The following is a 20881-nucleotide window of genomic DNA, read 5'->3' as shown; positions in this document are numbered from 1 at the left end:
CCATTTCAGTTCAGAATGAACTAATGCACAAAAACCCTCAGCAAAGACTTGCCCTAATTCATCCACAGCGAAAATACGTTGCTTGCAGCTACAGGGCTCATGGAAAACACAATGAACAGAAACAGTCTGCACAACACAATAACAGCTTGAGTGCGACGTGATGGATGGTTTGCATGCATGCATGACATGAAACATTCTCCAAAAAAAAAAGAGAAAGAAAAAAACACCCAAGAATGCTGAGTGCCTAAAGGAAACCACATACTATCAGAAGAGAGTCACAAGACAGAATTAATCCTCAAGGAGGGAAAAAAGCCAAACTCGGAGGGACAACTTAGCAGTCCACTGGCTGCTTTTCACAGCCACTCACTACCATCCAACTCTTGGTAGGCCTGTAACATAAAGTTGTCATCTAAAATAACAGCAGATGTAAAATATCTCAGAAATAATGAGCATGTAAAGAAATAAATGGGAAGGTAGGGTACATATGAAGCAGTCTCATGGGAATATGCTGCTTATCTTTCCAGGATGAGATTTTTGCTTAGGAGAAACTCTCAAGTCCTTGCAATTAAAGAAAAATAATTACTTTTTTTTTTTTTTTTTTTTAAAGAGAGCTGAATAAGAGTGCAAAGCAAAAGAAAGAAAAGTAAAGTTTGCTAAATTGTGACACTCAAGTTTGGAGAGCTCTGTGCTGCTACCACTTACGGCTGCTCTCCCCCTGTCCCAGGCTGGAATATCACAACACTGAAATATATTCGTCTTGCAGAATGCAGAAGATTATATTGGCAGAAGGAACCTCTGGAACTCTATTTTTACTACATGAGTTTCACACCTCTATGTGTGAATTTCAGTACAGATTTACCAGAGCATTTTAGTTTATTAAAAAAGTTTTAAGTGATAAGTCATTAAAATAAAAACTCTCATCAGCAGCTTGCAAAGCATTCTAACAAGGCACTCCTCACTTAAATTACTAATTTTCACAGTTAAATTATCAGCAAACGATTCCTACTAAAACTAGAAAAAAATACCGTGGGTCTTCTAAAAGCAAGACTGAAATACAAGAAAACTGGGTGATCAGTGAAAGAAGAGATGAGTAAGTTACTTTGGTCTTACTTCTCGTCTATTTGGTGTTGTGATAGTAGCTGGAGTTTGACATCCCTCCCCCTCGGATGGCGTGGACAGCCGTTGGAGAAGACGCTGGGTAATGACCAGGGCGGATGGGCTTGGCTGCAGAGTAAAAGTAGGAAACCAAACAAGACATTTAGCTTTCACACCAGGTTTCCTACCTCACCTTCTCCTGTAGTACAAACCCCATTGTTTGCAAACAAGGAGCCGTGCTTGGCAGAGTAGCCTGTAACCTAGCTCTGCGGAACGTAGCATTCCCTTACCTCGGCCAACAAGTACATCCATTTGCTGCTTGTGACAGAGCCATTTAACCATCCCGTGTGTGGCCCTCTGCAAAGATTATGGACTGTCTGTACAACAGAGGGAAGTCATGACCCACGTGGTGGTCAGTGATGTACCTTCTACGCCCCATTTGACTATTTATATCGTTCCAGAAGATGCTGAGACAAAGCTGTCAATGGCTTTCTACAAGAGGTCGCATACAGCAGGAAATATTGTGTGCTGCCTAATTCTTTCTCAGGTTTTAAGACACCAGTATTAGCATCACCATCCAAAACATTATGCTTCTACTTTAGCAATTCCAATGAATCATTTCAAAAATTGCCCCATCTTAAACACCAGTTGACTGTATGCGCACATTCAGATTGCGCCACAAAGATATATCAAGCATCTGAATTATATAGGAAGATTTTTGACTCTACGCGGTCCAAATTAAATCACAAGGACGAGTAATCAGGGAAAAAGAGAGGAAGGGACAAGGTCCAGAAAGGCAAGGCAAGAATGAAAGCAGAAGGAGAGTATGTGGGGGAGAAGGAAGAAAGTGAGAGACTAATTTAAAGAGACAAGTTTTCGGGTCAGTAGAAGGGCACACAAGACCCATTATGCCATTTATTTACTGAGTTAAATAGCAGAGGCACTTTAAACTTTAGGTGGGGCAGATTCTATTAAAAAGTGAAGCCTTTGAAGATTCCTGTGCAGCAGAGGAGATGCAGACCCCATGGTTTGCCCTGGACTGCTGCTTTCAAAGCTCGCTCTATTTAAACACGAGCAAACAGACCAACCATGAAGTATGTGAGCAACCACTAACCCTTTAGCTCCATGTCCTTACCAATTTGAGCAGAGTGTGCTCGCCGTGCCATGTTTTTGGCTCTCACAGCCTCCTTAATGCGATCTACCTCCTGCTGGTACCGTTTGCGGTCTCGCATGGCGTTCTCCTTGGCCTCCTTCAGTGCGCTCTCCAGGGCCTTAACTCTCTCTGCCGTAGCTCGAAGTCGTTTTTCCAGCTTAGGAAGCTCACAACGAAGATCTGCATTATCACGTACCAACTGCAAGAAAAGAAGTTTCAAAAATTTCCTACGAGAAACTATGGGCAGGGTCCTCTTACAAGGAGAGTCAGAAAATACCACCGATTCCTCTTCACACCTTGTATACTACGAATGAAGGAAACAGGTTTCTTCCAGAAATGACTGCAAAAAGCTTATGTCAAAGAGCCATTTATTTTTAATTATGCAGTTCGTTTGTCTAGCTGAGGTATGATATAATTTAAATTTTTCAGAAAGATCAAAGAGCAAATGAGTTTATTCCATTCAACAAAACTTCACAGATCTGATCCTGGAGGGTGAGGGCTCCAGGACAAAGCCTGCTACTACGACATCCACTTTTCTAGACTCGAAGAGCAACTGTGGCAGAAACTGTGCCTTTCTTCAGAATGCAGAAATGTCCAGCATTTCACAAATACGTGATCACCTCACTATTTCAAAATGGCAGTGCTTAAATACGGCTTATGGACAACACTGAGTATCATCAAAAATTCATCATCTCCACTGGTTATGGCATGCTTACCTACTTTTTCCCTACTCAAGCATAGGGGAAAATCGGAAAATTCAATGCCTCAAACATCGCTAAGAAATCACTTAAGGCCTGGAGCCATAAATGTGATGATTATATGCAACTCTGAATTCATGCACTTCCTCGATTAAATATGAACCTGAGCAAGGTCTATCAATTATCAGAGTAACATCTAACTTCACATGCAACAATAGCCAAGACAGAGAACTGATTTTTTCATAAATAAAAAACTGATGTAAACAGTTAGAAAATCCAGTCCAACTTCTACTGAACAGATTATACCACTACTAAAAGTCAACACAAAATTGTTCCAAAGGAGTGATTCTCCCTTTTCTGGAGTGAAGGGAAGAAAGTGGCTTAACTACCACATTAATAATACAGTAAAGCAACAGCACGTACTAACATTCACACGTCGTTTGACAATCAAAATGTTTTACACCTGCTAGTCCAGGCTTAGTGCCAGAAGAAAACCATAAACAAAGCTAAAAAAAAAAAAAAATCGTCACATTGTGCTTTTTCTGCAAGTGTTGAACCCTCGTTCTATGAAATAGTTATGATATGAAATAAGAGCAGGATGATATCACATTCAGGTCAAGTCCAATGTCATTTTTCCCCTCTAAGTTTCTTATGAGACATGGACTCCTAGCTGGTTTTGAGGAAACATACGCTAACGAGAGCTATAAAAATCCGTATCTGAAAACCCAGGAGATGCGTGAACTGAGTGCAAAAAAGGCAAAACAGTAAAAGGAAAAACACTCCTAACACGTCCCGATTTCCACATTTAGAAACTAGGTCTTTAAACCATCTGTTCACTGGGAATCTCAAAATACTGAACCTTAGCGGACACTTGTCACAGTCCGGCACTGCTTGCTTTTTTGGCACTTCCACAGAAATAAATAAAGCAAATGTTGGAGAGCGCTGTGTCTCACTAATAACAGATTCAGAAAACTGCACTGGAGAATGTTATGTCACTATTCAAAAATGAAATCAAAAGCATCTTTACTATTTTGTGCTCTGCACCTGAAGAGTGGGACACAGTTCAGAAATACTGGCAGCTGATAAGAGGGTGAAAGCATACTTACTGGCAGAAATGATCCAGTTTTATCTAACGAGGTGCTGCCTAGATATATACCCACACCACTGATGCATACACACTTCCAGTAAGCAGCGGGCAAGGCTCTTTCCTTGACGTATACCCCCAACGCTTGCCTACCACACGTCCCCTCCACCCCCCGTGCAAGTGGGGAAGGGCTCTCCGTAGCCCTTGTCTCTCTGAACAGCAGAATTGCAAAGGAAACGGGAACACCACGAAAAAGGGAGGAGGCAGAGATGGACATGCCCAGAAATGACCAACCTCAGCATCCCGGGGAGGTACCAGCCCTTAAGCTGCACAGAAAACCTCCGTTTCTTTGCGATCGTACTCCAGTTGACCCCAGTTAAGTCACCTCCGAGGGTGCCTCTAAGCAGCTTTAAATCAGGAGTCAAAACTGGGGATACACAATCCATCTAGAAACCAGCAATCAGCACACAAGGTAATAACAAACACTTTGTTCTGGTTTTTATGCATTACACCAATACAGTGACAAGTAGTCTTGCCAAAACTGCTAGAGCCTATTTTCACAGAAAAAATAATTGCTTATTTAACACGTTCATAAGAAGTACGGGTCGTGGGAAGAGCAGCTCTAATACCAACCCCTAATGCCAAGAATTTTAGTTGAGAACTATACGTACCATTTCCTCAGACAGTACCTACGTGTTACCTTCAAATATTATCCTTTTAAACATAAAAAAGTATATATTTTTTAAAAAAAGGTAATTTGTAATCCTACAGAACAGTGATACATGTAAAGTTTTTTCTCATAGCTGAGTTTTCAGAAGCAATTACTATTAATCAATGAAAAAAAGACACAAAAGATTTTGATGTAATAGTAACTGGGCACCGGCAAGAAGCGGAGTCCCTACCTGTTTGTGAACCTTTGTAAGCTGTTCCAGGTTGTTCTCAAGAAAGGAAATTTTCTGCTTCTGCGCAGCACTTCCACCTCCGTCGTCGCTGTCGAGTTCAACGCTCTGCACAGAGAGTTGCAGCACTCAGCAAAGCCAGGCAGAAGCACAAGAGGAAGCTCAGGTCTTTTGTGAATTTAAGCTTCCCAAAGGCAGAAAAGTCTTCCAGAGCCCCAGATTAAAGAGAATTTATGTTACCTGTTCATTTGATATTTAAGAGCCACATTCCCCGCTACACAAAAAATAAACTATTCTTACTGAACAATTATGGGGGGATCCTGAATAGGAAAATCATAGATTTTAGTGGGAAAACCCCTTTTCCCTCTTTTTTCCACTCCTGGAAGACATTTTTATGTAATATGGGTTTTCAACCTTTAAAAAAAAAAAGAAAAAAAGTATAAAACTCTTCCCCCAAACTACTGTAAAGGACTGAAAAGCACTGCGAAGCCTTTGACAATTTATGCAGCTTCTGACTCTTCTTCAGCAGTTAAAAATACATTAATTTCTGGCAAATAATAATTTTGCCAGGAAAAGGCTGACTAGTCACAAGCCCATAAAAAGAAATGGGCGCAGCATTCAGTGTAGCATTTGTTAGTGCAAGTGATATTGAATAATTTCTGGTACCCATTAGTACCATCTTTGAGAATTTTGTAGCAGAACCGAATTGGATTGGTTCATTTCACTTAACCACCAAGACTCATCCTTAACAAATAAAGACCAAATAAAAGCTAATAAACATCAGAACAGTTTTAATCTTATTACTCACCGTTATTGAAAAAGACAATAACCCATTTTGTAACAACATGCATTAAAGGCTTCCAGCAAATCACAAGAATACTGCAAAAAACCAGTAAGAATTTGGTTTAAAGGAGTGTTGTCTTACTTTTTTAACACGGGTGGTGAGATCTTGCACAAACAGTTTGCGCAGGTTGTGAAGAGTCTGAAGTTCTCTTGCCTGGAATCAAAATAATAATAAAAAAAAGTACAAGCCAGTAAGGCACAGTAGATACTCTGGGGTAAAAAACCTCTTCAGATTTGAGTAGGTAATATGACTTTATTGTGATTTACTTATAGAGATGTACCTGCCGGTAGGTATAGGCAGCTCACAGAAAGGCAGTGCCGACGCTGTGCCCCACTGAAGAGCTCCTGCACCTCCCAAGGTGTTCACCACGCCAAAGCTACTTCTGAAAAGACTCTGTCTTAGGGCATGGGGAAACAGCAGCGGAAAGCTGAAGTCTCACGAACTGCCCATGGTTACACACGCACAGCGAGGTGAAAGAGCTCTGGATTCCTCCCTAGCAAATGCATTGGCCTGCTCTGAATGCTCGCTCACAGGCACTTGAGATGTTTAAGTGTTTTTTGAGTTTTGGCAAAAAATCCAGGCTTTCCCAGCTTTTTTTATATGCATCAACTTCTCAGGCTTAGCAAAACAATCACCTTACTCCAGACCGGAGGTGGGACACCAGAAGCGGCAACCCTGCACCGACTCCCAGAAGGACGGACGCGCTAATCCATTTGCAGGAAGGGCACCGATGTGGATAGGCAGATCACCCCAGCCCCATACTGCACCACAGCCATTCTGAAGAGTCTTTCCAAAGTTGGTAGAGCAACCTTAGCTTTTCCATTTTATGCTTATCCACTCACATACTGGAATTTAAATGAATCACTCAATAAACTCCACCATGACTACAAGCTTTTGAACTTGAATTTTTTATCTTTATCTCTCAAAAGAAAAAGGCAAAACCAACTAGAACCCAAAAAGGAGAAGCTTCCTTCGTGGACTCCCAGGAACCGTACGTTACAAGCACAGCTTATCTATGTGTGAGTGAGGTGGTACCCAGAAGAGGCACCGTGTGCCGCTCTGAGTCAAACACAGCCGCAGAGCAGCCACCTCCCCGACAGCCCCCGCTCGGGGTGCTGCCCCAGCAGACCACCACCCCGTCACTCCCCCTTCCTTTGCCTCCTCACCGGACCAGCACTGGGAAGGAGAACGAGTCAAAGAAAAGCAGCATCCGTGGTCCCACCCAAACTGTTCCTCATCCCTTCCTTCCCAAAGTAATCACCCACACGACACGCAATGCCCACGGAGCCTGATGCCTCCCCATACCGATGGGCAGGGATGAGCCACCGTTTGGCCTTTGATGGCTCGTGTTTTCCTGTAAGTTGCTATGCTTGATTTTTAATTCCTGCTGCAGTAATTATTAAAACTCTAACAAAGTGAATAAAACTTTAATGTAAGATAGTTCAAAGATGTTTATTCAAAAATATAAAAAATACCATCTGGGTTTCTGCAAGCTGATGGTATCACACTGCCTAACTCTGATTTCCAGCTGCCTTACTCACTCGGCGTACAGGGCAAATCAAGTCTCCGTGCAAGCTCTATAAGTATCTGATGAGCACAGTTCATATCAGAAAGGCTGGTTAAATCTGTCCCTCACATGAGTTTATTTTAACGAGGCTTACGTCTGGGGAGCTGTCAGGAGCCAAAGCTGAAAGGACCCAAATAGTTCAGCTTCAATAATGAACTCCAACTGATCCTGAGGCCACTATAAGCTTAATTTTTAAAGCATCACACAGAGGAGAAAATCCTGGTTTTCAGTTAATAACCATGTTAACACTAGCAAAAATCACTGTTTGATGCTCCTAAAACAGCTATGGTTTTGACCAACTTCTGAGATCTTTGAGAAAGCTTGTGTATTTTACAGACACATAAAAATGTGGCTTCCAACAAAACTGCGCAGCAACAGCTTCGAGGCTGAAGCCAGCCATCACAGATTGCATTTTTAACATTGCATGCACAATATTGTATTTCTTTGTAAGCTGTTACACTGGTCAAGTTAAAGGCAGGTACGTATCGCCTAACTGTAGCTACGCTGTGCAGGACGCTGGTTATTCCAGGTGATTTAAAGGAACAAGGACAGTGAAACAGAGTACCAGGAGACTTAACAGTGATAGCTTATTCACAGGAAGCAACAATAAAAGCATTTAATCTTCAATTTTAAAATTGAATTTCATGATTTCATGCACAAAATTGGCCTATTATGATATAAATTGGTCATTTTCTTGGGCACAGATACAGGTGTTTTGGTAACACATCAGTGATGAAGACCTAGGGGAAAAAAGCTCAGTAAAGTGTAATTAAGACATACCACTGTTTCCTCCAGCCCCTTAAGATCTTCTCTTGCTTGTTCCCTTTTATCATTAAGCAGTCTAGAAAGATCACAACATTAAACACAAATCAAAAATGTTGAAGTCATATAAGACAGAAGAGAATCAATCAACATTCAGTTTGAGCAGAACATCTGCAGACGTGAGCAAATTGCAAATCTCTCTGCATCTGCAATTATGCTTTCGACTGTCCCAAACATGCAGCTTTCTCACATGGAATGGCTGAGCCACCATCTCCATTTTTTGTGTCCGCATATGAAATTTTCATCTCTCATTTCCAGGAAAGGCTTTTACTCAGAGGTCTGATTTATTCCTTAAAAAACACAACCAAAAAACCCCACCCAAAACCTCCAACACCTTTCTTGTTTGTTTTTGCTGTGCATTAAGGAATGAGGGGTTTAACACTTGCTATGATATTTCACAAAATCAGAGCTCTAAAAAAATCTTTTTTGGCAAGTATCAAATCCACTATTAAAAAACTTATGATATAAAAATACGGAGTAATTGGTAATGATTTATTAGTACTGCATGTTGGCTTTGTTACTGAAATGATACTTTCAGTGTGAATATTTCAACACAAACGCTTCTCACTAGGACGTGTCCTGTGGACACTTTAAAGGACACTATATTCAAGGGCACCAGATGAGAAAACCGTTGACTTACATGAGCTTTTCCAGCTTCATTTCTCTTTCCTGGTCCTCAATTTTTAATTTATCATAATCAGCACTCAGTTTCTCTTGTTCCAGTTGCAGCTTCTGATTCATACTGGAATGCGAAAGAAGAAGTCAGTACAGCTCAGTCCTGGACCCCCTAAGCAAGGGTGGGTAAATCTCCATAAACAAAATGGGGTTAGACAGAGAAAGGAAAGCTGTAACTCTCTACTGAAAAATTCTGAAAGAAATTAAGCATAAAGAATCTGAAGAAGAATATTTAAAAATACTGGAGAATTAAATTCAGTGGCTTGCTGCCTTTATCTTAAAGGACACAAACTGTTCTTGCAGTCTTTCTGTACCGCTTCCTCATGTTTCTCATTTCCCTATCGTTAGTCTTTGGCCACACAATAACTACAATGAAAGAATGAACATTACATCAGGATTGCCTAGATTTTATGAACACTGACAAAAAGAAGAGTACAGGAGCAAAAGAACTCTGTTTTTCAAGTGCTGGAGTATCTGACTAACAGAGTTACATTGCTGTGTCAGGAAAAAATATTAAGGGTGTGAAAATGGGACACACTGGAGTCAGCCAGACTCTCAGAAAATCTGTGGCAGGACTAGTTGCTATAAGAGGCCCTCAAAACCTTAATCTTTTAAAATCTCTTCTCCTCCAAGTTTCTCTTACCTACTGACCTGCAGGTGTAACATTAACGTTATTCTTTCTTTTTCCTCTCTATAATTTTGTGGACTTGTTAAAGCTCCACAATAAAGAACTAGGCACCATAATCCACCGTGCAAAATAATTAGGGGGTTGGCTGCTGCATGTAAGGACACTTACTTTCTGTAAGACACCGAAATATATAGACATCAATTAAAACTAACAAAACCAACCCCAAAACATCCCTACAGTGTCACAGAACAGGACAGGAACAGAGAAAGCGATGGAGCGAGTGAACATACTCTCTGATTTCATCAATTATTTTCTGCTTCTCTTCAATTTCATCCCTCAGCCTGGACAGCTGCTTCTGGTGGGCTTCCCTGTGACTCTCCATCTGCTGCTCCAGTGCCTTCTGCAGAGTGCAAAAACCAGAGCCATGAAACAGAAATCAAGGAACACGCAGCTAAGCTTCCGTCTTGCGTGTCAGCTAAAGCAACCTATCTTTCTGCATTTGAGTGAAGCTTATCACATCAGGTTAATTCAGGAATCTGCCTGGGAGATCTTCCTATGATTACTAAACTGCGCATCTACTCAGCTAAGCGTTTCATTCAGACAGTTTTTAGCAACAGACGTACACCAATTTCTACTCATTTTCTTGCAAAAACTACTGCATGTGAATCTGGGGTCTTAGCATATCAAGTGCCAAGAACGACACTGTTCTTAGTAGTCCTCTATTATTTCACTTGTTCATTCACACTGCCGAAAAAAAAAGCGTACAGCTATACCTGTGACAGAATTAAAACCGAAACACCCTCCCCCTCTGAGAATTGTTTATCCATGGCCCTGTTATTTACATTCTAGGATTAGATATATCTCAAGTAGTAAGAAAAACTTAGTGCATCTCTTTAGATGGCTAATAAAAGACTTGCTTTCTTCTTCCAACTGTAAGGAATAACTGCACAACTGTTTTAATAACTTTAACTTTTTATAATGGAGGTAAAGGTTCTGAAGCTGACAAACCTCTATCACTATCCTTGTAAAAATATATTTTTCCTTTTATGCAATTTGCAACTCCATCAAGAAACACAACTCACACGTTACTGCCTAACATTTCTTCTTTGCATTCCAAAGTAAGAAGAAAATACCAGAAAACAGGTTTATATTTCATTATTGCTTCTAGGAGATAGTCAGAATTCTTGCCAAATGATTTGGGAAAGTGATCTGGCCTCTTTTTTTTTAATAAAACTTTAGTACCTAAATTATATTAACCCCAGCAGCCTGATTCACTACTTAGCAAATCGACTTTCAGCAGAGTTCCACTGGCAAAAAATCAGAGTAACATAAAGGTGAATCAATATCATTTTTCAATCATACATAACAAAATTGTTCTCAAATACGGATGCAATATACTGGCTCTTATATTTCAGCTCTCCGTTCGTGTGATTTGAGGAACCCAGGCGCGTCCGATTCAGCGAACACAGTCCACTGAGCCTCTCTCCTCTTTGATGTTGGCTCAGCTTACAGACTGGTCTCAGAAGACACGCTCACCTCAGATACTCAGGCTACAACTTAGTTTTTTCCACAGTCTGGTCAACAAGCTCAATACCAGCAAGTTCTCTAATTTCAAATTGCGAAGGCCACTCAGTTACATGAGGTCAGGTTTTCTAACAGAAGCTGGCAATTCTGACAGAGGCTGAAAGTGTTTTCTAAGAGCACACACTGTGTACAGGAAGACAAAATTACACCCTAATTATCAGCTTAATGAACGAACTCACTGAGTAATGCCCTCTAAAATTGCTGCACGCCACACTACCTTCATCTCCTCTGCGTCCTGAAGCCGGGTCAGATGCTCCTTCTCCTTATCCTTGAAACTGACTTCATGCATTTTTTCTGTTTAAAGTTGGAGACAGCTGAGAATTAACCGCACAGTTCCAGGATATGCTACATCCAGCCACTTAAAAAAAAAAAGTTCCTCTTTTTGCAGGGGGCAGTGGGATCAGGGAGACAGCTTTGGAGGGGCAGAAACAGCCACGATTTGCAGTACCCAAGCTGGGACCATACTGCCCAACCCTCCTTTTCCTTTACTAACAGTCTGCATTGTTTTCAGCCCACCCAACACCTTTCCAACCTACCCTTGTCTCCTTATACCCCTACGTATCCCAATCCTCCTTGTCCCCTTTCACTTTCTGCTGGGAAATGGTGGCCTCCACAACCAGGTCATTTCTTACGAGTGGGATAGGAAGATCGGGAGAGGGAATAAAAATTCTATTCTAAAAAACACAGGAGATGGTAAAAAAAACCCAAAGAAATCTTGTCACCACCTGCTGCTTCCAGAGTGAGAGAAGATCCCTTGTGCAGAAATCCAGAATAACGTCAAGGCTACTAGGTGACATTGTAATTACACGTAAACCAGCAGCTTAGCAATGCTAGAAGAACTGCTTTCGATACACATTTTCCACATTAAATCAGAAGGGGAAAAAACAGCAGTTCTTAAAATGAAGTCAGCTGGATCCTATATAGGAGCTAGGAAGGACACACCTTGATCCTAAGGGAAGCAGCTTCCTTTCGAATGGGGCAGGGCATTTGCCAGAGGGACAACTGGAATTAGACAGATATCCAAGAATTTTACAGAACAGAGATTTAGCAAGATTGATTGGTGCTGTTTGGCTAAAGTATTTGGTTTTATTTTTATTTCTCACATCATTAAAGCACAAGGTGAAGCTCCTCATAAAGTTTTTGATTCGTTTGAAAAACTAAGTTTCTCTGGATTTCGTGAAAGGACAAGGCTGAAGGGGATAACTTTGGTTTTATCTGAAGTGTAATGTACTACGAGGAAGTGCAATGTGTTAAATATTCTGAATCACAATTTTATGTCTTCACCACAAAACACTAAGGAGACAATAAAATGTTGTGGGACTACTCTACATACAATTCTTCAGCCAACACTGAATTTTCTAAGATATAGTTGGTAAAAGAAATGACAACCACAAGACCCAGTGTTGTACCTTGAGCACGTAACTTGGCAAGTTCTTCATTGAGAGAGTCCTGTGACTCTTCCAGCTGCCTTCTCTTCTGCTCCATATTTTGCATGTAGTCTGTAAGGGACTTGATCTTTGCTTCATGCTTTAAAGACATGGGGAAGAGCAATGAGATGTGAGTACCACAGCTTGTTACCTAGGAATTCAGGTACTGTCCTACATAAAGGAGGAAAAATAGAAAGCTCTCCACATCCAGAGCTGACGAGCAGGCAAAAATACAGCAAGAGATCTGAGAAGGAGCTAACGGACCAAAACAGACTTAAAGGTCACACTTAGTACCCCAAGCCATACACTGAACAGTGCAGATGGCAATTCCAAAACATCATGGGAAGCTCATGACTTGGTGTTAAACAAACAGCAGCAGCTTTCTAAAACCAGCCAAACACTGGGCTTCTGAGGTGGGTTCATGGATGCTTCAGCCTGTAGAAGCTCAGATCAACTTTCACCAGCCATCCTGACAATTTGTTTCTTGCTAACATCCTTTTGAGCTAAAGGGCTTATGTTTAAATAGAAAATAGTGAAGAATGTATTGAAAATATAGAAAATCAAATTAAAATTTTCTAATTTGGGGGTAAAATTAAGATGCTGTCTGGTATTACTACATCCTATTAATAAGGCCACTGAAGCATTTGTGGTTCACTGTTTTTAAAGTTCACCTCGGCAGAGAGGGGTTGAGGCCTCTGGGTTGGTACTACCGTAAAGATCAGACTTAGAGAGGAGTAATCCTTAGCGGGAACTAAAATAGTTCAGACCCTCCTGGCACCGAGGTCTCCGGGAAGGGAAGGGCGCATGCCCAGGTTGCACGCTTTGGGCAATAGATTCCTAAACCTGACAAGAAATTTAGTTGACTCCCAGCTTGGTTCCAAATGTTCCCGTTCCAAAACAGAGACTCTTGGTATAGCGTGCAGTGGTGATGCACCGTTTTACGGATCAGCTTAACACCGTAACTGTGTAGCCCTGTGATACAGCATTGGCATCGGTAGTGACAAGCCACCAGCTTTGTACTGAGTTTGCAGGGCCTCAGGACTGAGGCTTGCCAGGCTTGCTCTCTCTGAGCTCTTCCTGACCTGCCTTGCAGCTTTTCTTTCCTTTTTTTTAACTTGGTGGCTTTATAGATAAGGTGCATTTGCCCATTAACAAGATTTTGAGCATAACAACACCCGGCTTCTTCCCACAGATGGGTGTCAATACGCACCTGGTTGTAGAACCTCCAAAATGCCAAGGCAAGGTGATCACCTGCTTAAGGCTATTTCTGCTTGGTTTCTTCACCACAAAAACATACAGTACTTGGATAAGTCTCTCAAATCCTAAACCTCCAGTCTCCTGTCTGTAACTAGGTACTGAGGACAACAGTTAGGTCGTGCTTGTGACAAGCTCTGAGCACTGAAGCTCTCTGTGACTCCAGCGTGACTACAGTGTAAGAGGACAAACACCAACCCCACAGAGGCAGCCGGGCTGCCTGCCGCTCGCTCCTTCACCGGATCAGCGTAAGTCAACGCCGCGGCTGAAAGAGGCTGTCCCACCACCCGCTGCTGAGACCTTTATTCCCAGCTCTGTGCTCCTGCTCCCCTCCTGCCACCAGAAGCATGCATACAGCTGCTTTGCGAGTCAAGCCTTAATCTGCTTTCCTAATGCAAGTTCCCAAGGAAAGGGAGCAGCACAGGTTGGCAGGATGCCTTCCTTCAGTGGCCATGCCAGCCCAGGGTCTACTTTAAGACAGGATGAAAAGTATAGTTTTAACTTAACGTCTTCGGATAGCCGATACCCTCGGGACTCCACCTCCCTGTAATACTAAGAAGCACGCTTCCAGTTACAGCTTTATTAAGTAGAACTTAATAAAGACGTTCTGCTGCAGGACAAGAGGCTGTCCTTGCTCCAGGTTTTCTTAGACTAACTGGTAGCAAATGGAAGACAGTAAACTGTATCATCTCCTCCCCTTCACATGTCCCCTTCAAAGCAGATGAGCATGTCAAAGCAGTTAGCCCCCTCTCCTGCAGCAGGCTGCAGCAAGCATCACTGCTACTAACTGCCACCCACTGTGAAGCCCTCCCACCGTCTGGGTTTCTATCTTATATAGGAATGTTTTCCATAACGTATTATTTTATGTATCGCTGCCTAGTTATCTTGGTAGCATACTAACAGACCAGATACTGGGGGCCCTCCAAATGTTTTGCTAGCGAACTATACAGTCACTGCTTCCTTTCTCAGGTTGTGAAGGTTGTGAAAGTGAAGGTACAAGATACAAATTCATGCTGAGGAAACCACTCCAAGGAGGATTTTCAGTATTATGCCATAGAACACATTTTGAGATCTACAGCAGGACGCAATCTTGCCACAGAATGTGCTGAAAAACATTGAGGGGGAGGAATGGGAGAAGAGAGAAAAAAAACAACAAAACAGACATGAGAAACACCACTCTGCTCCCTTAAGTCTCATTTCTCGCTCCTAGCACACACGTTTCATGAGGAAGGAGGCTGAGAAAGTCATCAAACCTTTCTGCAAAGCGACAGGGAAGGAACAAACGTACTTGTGAAATGAGGAGCTGGCAAGCTGCAAGCTCCCTCTCGCTGGCGTTCATCTTCCTGTTGGAGTCTATCTGGGTGCTCTCCAACTGCTTGCTGCGGTTCACCAGCGACTTCACCTCAGACTTCATCTTGCTGATGTAAAGCCGTGCCATGGTGAACTCCTCCTCAATCACCCCGTTCACATCTGCTAACTAAACACACAGATTGCAATCACAAAGGTGTGGTTCACCTTACTTACAAAGGTAAGTCAATGCAAAGCAGTCTTCCTGCTGTGAACCTCTTGTCTAGAGCTAGGAAGCCTCTGTGAAAGCACAGCAGCCCCCAAGGAGTACCCAGAGACCTCCAGGTCACCTTTAAACACGTTATACCACTCTGCTTCTTACAGTCTTCACTGATAAGGTTCAAAAGTGAGAAATTAAGGCTTGTGCTCACAGTGTGCTTCATCAATTTAGTGGTTCAGCATCTAAAGTAATCAAGCCTGCCATCATGGCAAGAGCATATTCTGGAGAAACCACCTCATGTCACCAGCACAGGAAATTTTCCTTCTTTCAAACTGCTAAAAGCTGAAGAGTGTTTTCAAAGTACTCCTTAAAGAAGTCTCCTCTTGAAGGGTTGTGCTTCTTCAATAAGGAGCTGTAAGACAGACATGGGTCTGGAAATCTCACCTGGCAAGAGAAAAGTAATCACTCTTGTCTCTAAATATTAGTATCATTCTATTTATACGTCATTTCCTTCCCTGGTTTAACGTTGTGCCTTTTATTTGTATGTCTTTCTCTTAATAATTTTTCTTCAACTACTTAATTCACGTAACCCACGGATGAGCTGTGAAGGTTCTCCTTGAGCGAGCATATGGCTAACAAACAGCTTCATCTGCTTTTCACCTTTTTCCCAGCACCGCCAAGGGGAAGGTAACATGCGCTGTATCTTCTCCCAACAGCCTAAAAAATGTGACTGCTTCCAAAACTCTCGGTTTGGTCTGAAATTAGACGCACTTTGAGAAGATGCTAATTGCCAACAAATTTGAAATTATTCTTCTAAAAGCTTCTCAATCTGGCCTTATTTACACTGACAGCTGTCCTGTAAAATGCTGACATCTTAGTTACTATAAAAATTTGTGTCAAACAGCCTCTGTCTCCATTTTCAAAGATTTCCCCTCATAGTTCCTATTACAACGGCCACCAGAGGTTGCTGTAACACCTAGCAAAGTCTGGCCTTGTGGTCCTGGCATCTGCGTAACCAAATCAGAGAACAGGGATCATGTCCTCTGCAGTAAGAGCGGGCTGGACCATCTCTTGATCTAAGGGGGCTTTAGCAGGATATCGCCAACTCTCAGAGTCAACTCAAAGCACTCCAGCCACAAATACACCCTTTTAGCTTTGAATGGCCAGGAAAGTTCATTGCTCAAAAATTGAGAAGTGAACTAAAAGCAAGAAAATGGAGTGCATTGCAAGGAAGTTACATACATCTTGAAAATTAATTTCTTATCCAGTTTCAGCAATTGCTCTGTTTCACATGATTTTAAACGGACAGATAAGATGACATTAACATCACCAGGAAGATTTTCCAGGCTGTGAAATGTTTCCATCAGAGATGTGACACTTAGCAATGACCATACAAATATCTCCTCTGAGACTGAGCACTTTGCTCACCTACAAGTGTTACAAAATGAGTAGCTACCTCCTCTACCGTATCTGTACAGCCAAGAGCCAGACAGAAGGCAAATTTCAAAGCAAAGCTGGTCAAAATTTGCACCACCTCCAGGCATGTTCAGGTACCAAGGTTTCTGCTGCTTCAACCACCTTCACTCCCATTCTTACCTTCTTATTTCAGAGGAAAATGATCCTCTGCAATTTTTCCTCTATAAAGGTCATTAGTCAATACACAAAACTTATGCTGGTCTTCCTGTCACGTAATTATTTATGTGGTATCTAGCACAAATTTACCAGTGCTGGAAATCAGTAATTTTAAAGCATCTCGTGTTCAGAAACACACAAGAAAGCGTGGGCTCTTTGATGAAGCCAGCCACTGCTGAAAGGTAATGAACACCAGAATGCGGAAAACACAATTTCCTTGCCGATCTTTTCATTCGGGTGCCCTGGACGGCCGTCAGTACAGACCTCTGCCTTTGAGAACTGTTCGCCTGCAGCTACACAACAGTTTTAGGACAAACTTCAAACAAAAAGCTAGCCACCCAGAAGCCAAACCTCACCAATAAAGATTCTTCAGATTCTGGGAACACTGGGTCATGCCAGCTAACGAAGGAGTAGGCCTACGTGTGTATTGTTTTGGGGGGAACTCAGTCCCCCCCATTAATAAATGCATCAGCACACAGATGGGCTGCATTAGTCTGGCCCCAAACACTGAGCTGGGAATAAAAGCGGTAATTGTGCGCACAGACACTGACCATCTCTGACCCAGACAAAGATCTCTTCAGTATTTTACGCTGTGCTCTAGCCAGGATTTAAACGGCAGCGTCCTGGGAGAAGGACTGCTGTATCACACATATTCCACATCAAGTATTTTTCTATTGCAGGAGGTGTGGGGGGCAAGCAATAAAGATAGCCAACTTACTGTTTTAACATCGTTAGTCCCAATGATTCCTCCGATCTCTCCCAGGTCCTTAAGCAGCAAGTTCAAGATTTCTGTAGCTCTCTTCTTCTGATGGTTACTGAGCTCCTGCAACTGGCCCAGCTCCCTCTGGGTTGCTGTCAGGGCACTCTGAAAAGGTTTAAAAGCAAAAGTTACCCTCGCCTCCCCAGCTTGGGCATCAGTTCTTCCCCAATATCTAGGTTACATGGTATTGTCTTGTATTTTCCTAAACATGCCTATGGGATCAATGTACTGACGCGTACAATTCCACCTTGCCATAATCTGCTTTCACAATTCACTTGCTAACAAGGCTACTTTAGATCTATTAAATGTAGTAAATCCTGTAAGAATCTTATTTGCATAATACGTGTCAAAGAAGGTTAATCACAGAGAAACAGGTAGAGAAGGATATAAAAGTCCATTTTTTTCAAATGGATTTCATAGTAATCTGTTTACTGAAGTGGATAACGAAGTCTTCCATGAAAACAGGCCTGCAAACAACAGCTTCCTCAGTTTGTGTAATGAATTAAGGAACAAGGGTGTGTTAAGCTAGTAAGCCAATCCTGATTTTTCGCAAACCAGATTTTTTCCTTAAGATCAGTACACATCAGCTGAAGAAGCTGATTTTTTTCTCATTCCTTCCTTGAGATCTCCTGACTCTGTACAAAAGTCCTGCTCCACAGCGCAGAGCCCAGAAAAACACAGAATGCTGCAATTTGCATAAAGCAGATTTTCACATCTTTCTTGGCATAATACAGTTTTTAAATAACCAAAACACAGAATGGCCAGTTCTCACATTCACTTCAGTTGCCGCTATGGTGTGCAAAATACAGAGCTTGCACACAGCCACAATCTGCCATCAGCTTCCATACAGCAGTTTCTGAATTACCTTAATTTTATCATTTAATTAAGATAGAAAAGAGAGGGTAGCATCGGCGAATACGGATCTTTTAACAGCTTCCCTGCTACTCCAATTTTTAAACCACATAACAACATACTTGGCAGCAGTATCTGAAAGATTCCTGACATGGCATAGGCTAGAAGTTATCTGGGAACCCCTATGGAAATCTTTAGGGGAGGTGCAGAGTTAGGGGGCAAGGGGGGAACCAGCACTATAAACCGCTTGCTCTTACGCTCTTCTGTGCCAGCTCGTCAGCCAGCTGCTCGTTGGCTCTTGTTTTGTCCTCCACTTCTTGGGATTTCTGGTCATAATTGACAGCTAATTCTTCCAGGGCTTGAAGGACCTCTTTCACTTCATCTTTCGCTGCTTCGTTCTCAATCTGAAGGCGGGTCAGCTCCTCTTGAATCTTCTCATAATCTCTCCTAGTGGAGGCCAAAAGCTGGAAACCAGATATCACAGAAGCGTTAAGTCACCCAAGAACTCATTCAAAGGCAACAGTGAAAAGGCCAAGAACAGACAAAGGAGAGAAAGAAAGCGTGAGCACGCAAGCATGTGTGCGAGAGAAAGCAAGCAGGAGAGAAGAAATCCTGCTACTCTACCAGAAAGAGCACCCCTATAAGCATAAATGTATTTGAAGGAAGCAAAAAAGGCTCTGAACTTCAATGAAAAGAAAAATCTTAATCAAATCCTATTATGACACAAGACTGAGGCAGAGAAACTTATTTTAAACAGTTATCGTGGCTCCAAATGAATTTTCTGCCCTCAATCCAATGCTGTGGCTAGGACCAAAAAAATACCACAAAGTAAAATATTTAAACAGAGAATCACAGCTTTGAACTGAACCGAGTAAAAGGGCTCTCTGAGGCAGCCTCAAAGATCGTGTGGCATTAGAGGAATATCTCGATAAGCAAACCTATGATGATTATTCTTAGTTATCATCTGAAGCATGATGCTGAAGACAGATTAGCTGCTCATATTTGCTGAGGCAAAATAGTAACTAAAGAAGGAAATACAGACTTCACACATACTCGTGAGTATTTCCAATTTGTAAAACTTATTAAATTTACTCTTTGCATGCTACTAGGAGAGATGCTGAAGTTTCAGTGGCAGTGCTGACGGTAAGAGGTCAGTTGCATGGTCCTCTCCCTTGCCCTTGCACCACTCCATCTTCATTCAGCTGTTAAAGTCTCGAAAATTCAGCTGCCAGGTTCTTAGCACAAAGCCAGACTCAACAGCAGTAACATACTGCAAAATGATGTGAAAATAAATAAAAGGTGCCACCTAACATTTATTGCTAATAATGTACTTTGGAGAATAATAACAAAATCAGGCCTTACATAGCATAAAAACATAAAATACAGAGCAATAACGTATAAAATTTAGTGCATGAGATAGAAGAAGGCATTCATGCTCACAGGTCATCCTAACAGCAAAGACTGGACACTCATTCACAAAACTGACTTATTTCCAAGCGTTCCTATGTATGGATTAGTATAATATTACTGTACTGCAGCTTTCTTGGACAGCAGAATAAAATCTGCACTACTGAAGCGTGCTGGGTGGACTTCTCCTGACCTGTCCCACCACTGCCCGCTGGCTCCCAGGCCATGAAGAAATGGAGTGTGAGACCCCAAGCTAAAGAGAAACATCTCTCTAAAACGGACCACCTAAAAGGAGAAATGTCAGAGAAGACACTGCTTTTTTTGGCTCAGAGTGCTAATGGGAAATAGAAAACCAACCAGGCAGCTTCAGACACTGGCACGTGCCCAAAGTGGTGAAGAGAGGATTCAGATGTAAGGGAAATTTATCTCGCTGGTGATGCTGCAGCCTCAGAAGTGCACTCACGTTACGGAAAAACCCACTGAATTGCCAAAGCCAGATGGCATGTAAATATTTAAACAACAAAATAGCTTAAAATAATCTTTGTACTAAACACAGATGGAACTATTATTTACATTTACTTAAGAAAATTTCTGTGTGAATATTACTGTGACTTCGAGTAAAGGGAAGTGTTACATATCACCTAGAGCATAAACACAGCTCCCCAGAAGATTCTTGTTGATATAATGTGGAAAAATATACCAAGATTTTAAAAGGCTATTAATAACACATTATACCGATCAGTTGTAAACAAAGGGAAGGAGACGATGGCTGCAGCACTTAGCGGATCTGTTCACAACATGCGAGATGCAAGGGTGGGAGATTCAGAATCCCCCCAAAACACACATCCTAAGAAACAGCCAGTGGTGAAAAGGTACCAAAAGATGCCAGTATCAGCACAATGCCATCTGTGGCAGGCCTTAGATTTATAATTAACCTGCTAGCTTAATCAAGCAGAAAAAAGTACTCTGGTTAATTAGGGGGAAGCAGAGTGA

At 41.9% G+C, this 20881-nt stretch overlaps 1 protein-coding gene across 1 annotated transcript in view; it reads right to left on the bottom strand.

Annotated features, from left to right (window-relative positions):
- Positions 1 to 1117: 1117 nt before the first annotated feature.
- KIF5C (kinesin family member 5C) overlaps positions 1118 to 20881 on the bottom strand; it is a gene marked incomplete at both ends in the record, with an annotated part of 78869 nt that continues 59105 nt past the window's right edge. The window contains 12 exons of the mRNA XM_082312073.1: positions 1118 to 1224; positions 2231 to 2447; positions 4933 to 5037; positions 5855 to 5926; positions 8121 to 8181; positions 8803 to 8904; positions 9756 to 9865; positions 11267 to 11343; positions 12459 to 12576; positions 15019 to 15207; positions 17588 to 17734; positions 18739 to 18945. Of these exons, the coding sequence (XP_082168199.1) occupies positions 1118 to 1224; positions 2231 to 2447; positions 4933 to 5037; positions 5855 to 5926; positions 8121 to 8181; positions 8803 to 8904; positions 9756 to 9865; positions 11267 to 11343; positions 12459 to 12576; positions 15019 to 15207; positions 17588 to 17734; positions 18739 to 18945 (1512 nt within the window). The remainder of the gene's footprint in view (positions 1225 to 2230; positions 2448 to 4932; positions 5038 to 5854; positions 5927 to 8120; positions 8182 to 8802; positions 8905 to 9755; positions 9866 to 11266; positions 11344 to 12458; positions 12577 to 15018; positions 15208 to 17587; positions 17735 to 18738; positions 18946 to 20881) is intronic.

The sequence above is a fragment of the Platalea leucorodia genome (assembly GCF_965183815.1).
Source record: "Platalea leucorodia genome assembly, chromosome: 5".
NCBI classification, from domain to species: domain Eukaryota; kingdom Metazoa; phylum Chordata; class Aves; order Pelecaniformes; family Threskiornithidae; genus Platalea; species Platalea leucorodia.
The sequence above is the reverse complement of the archived record's forward strand: the minus strand, read 5'-3'. Positions and strand labels throughout refer to the sequence as shown.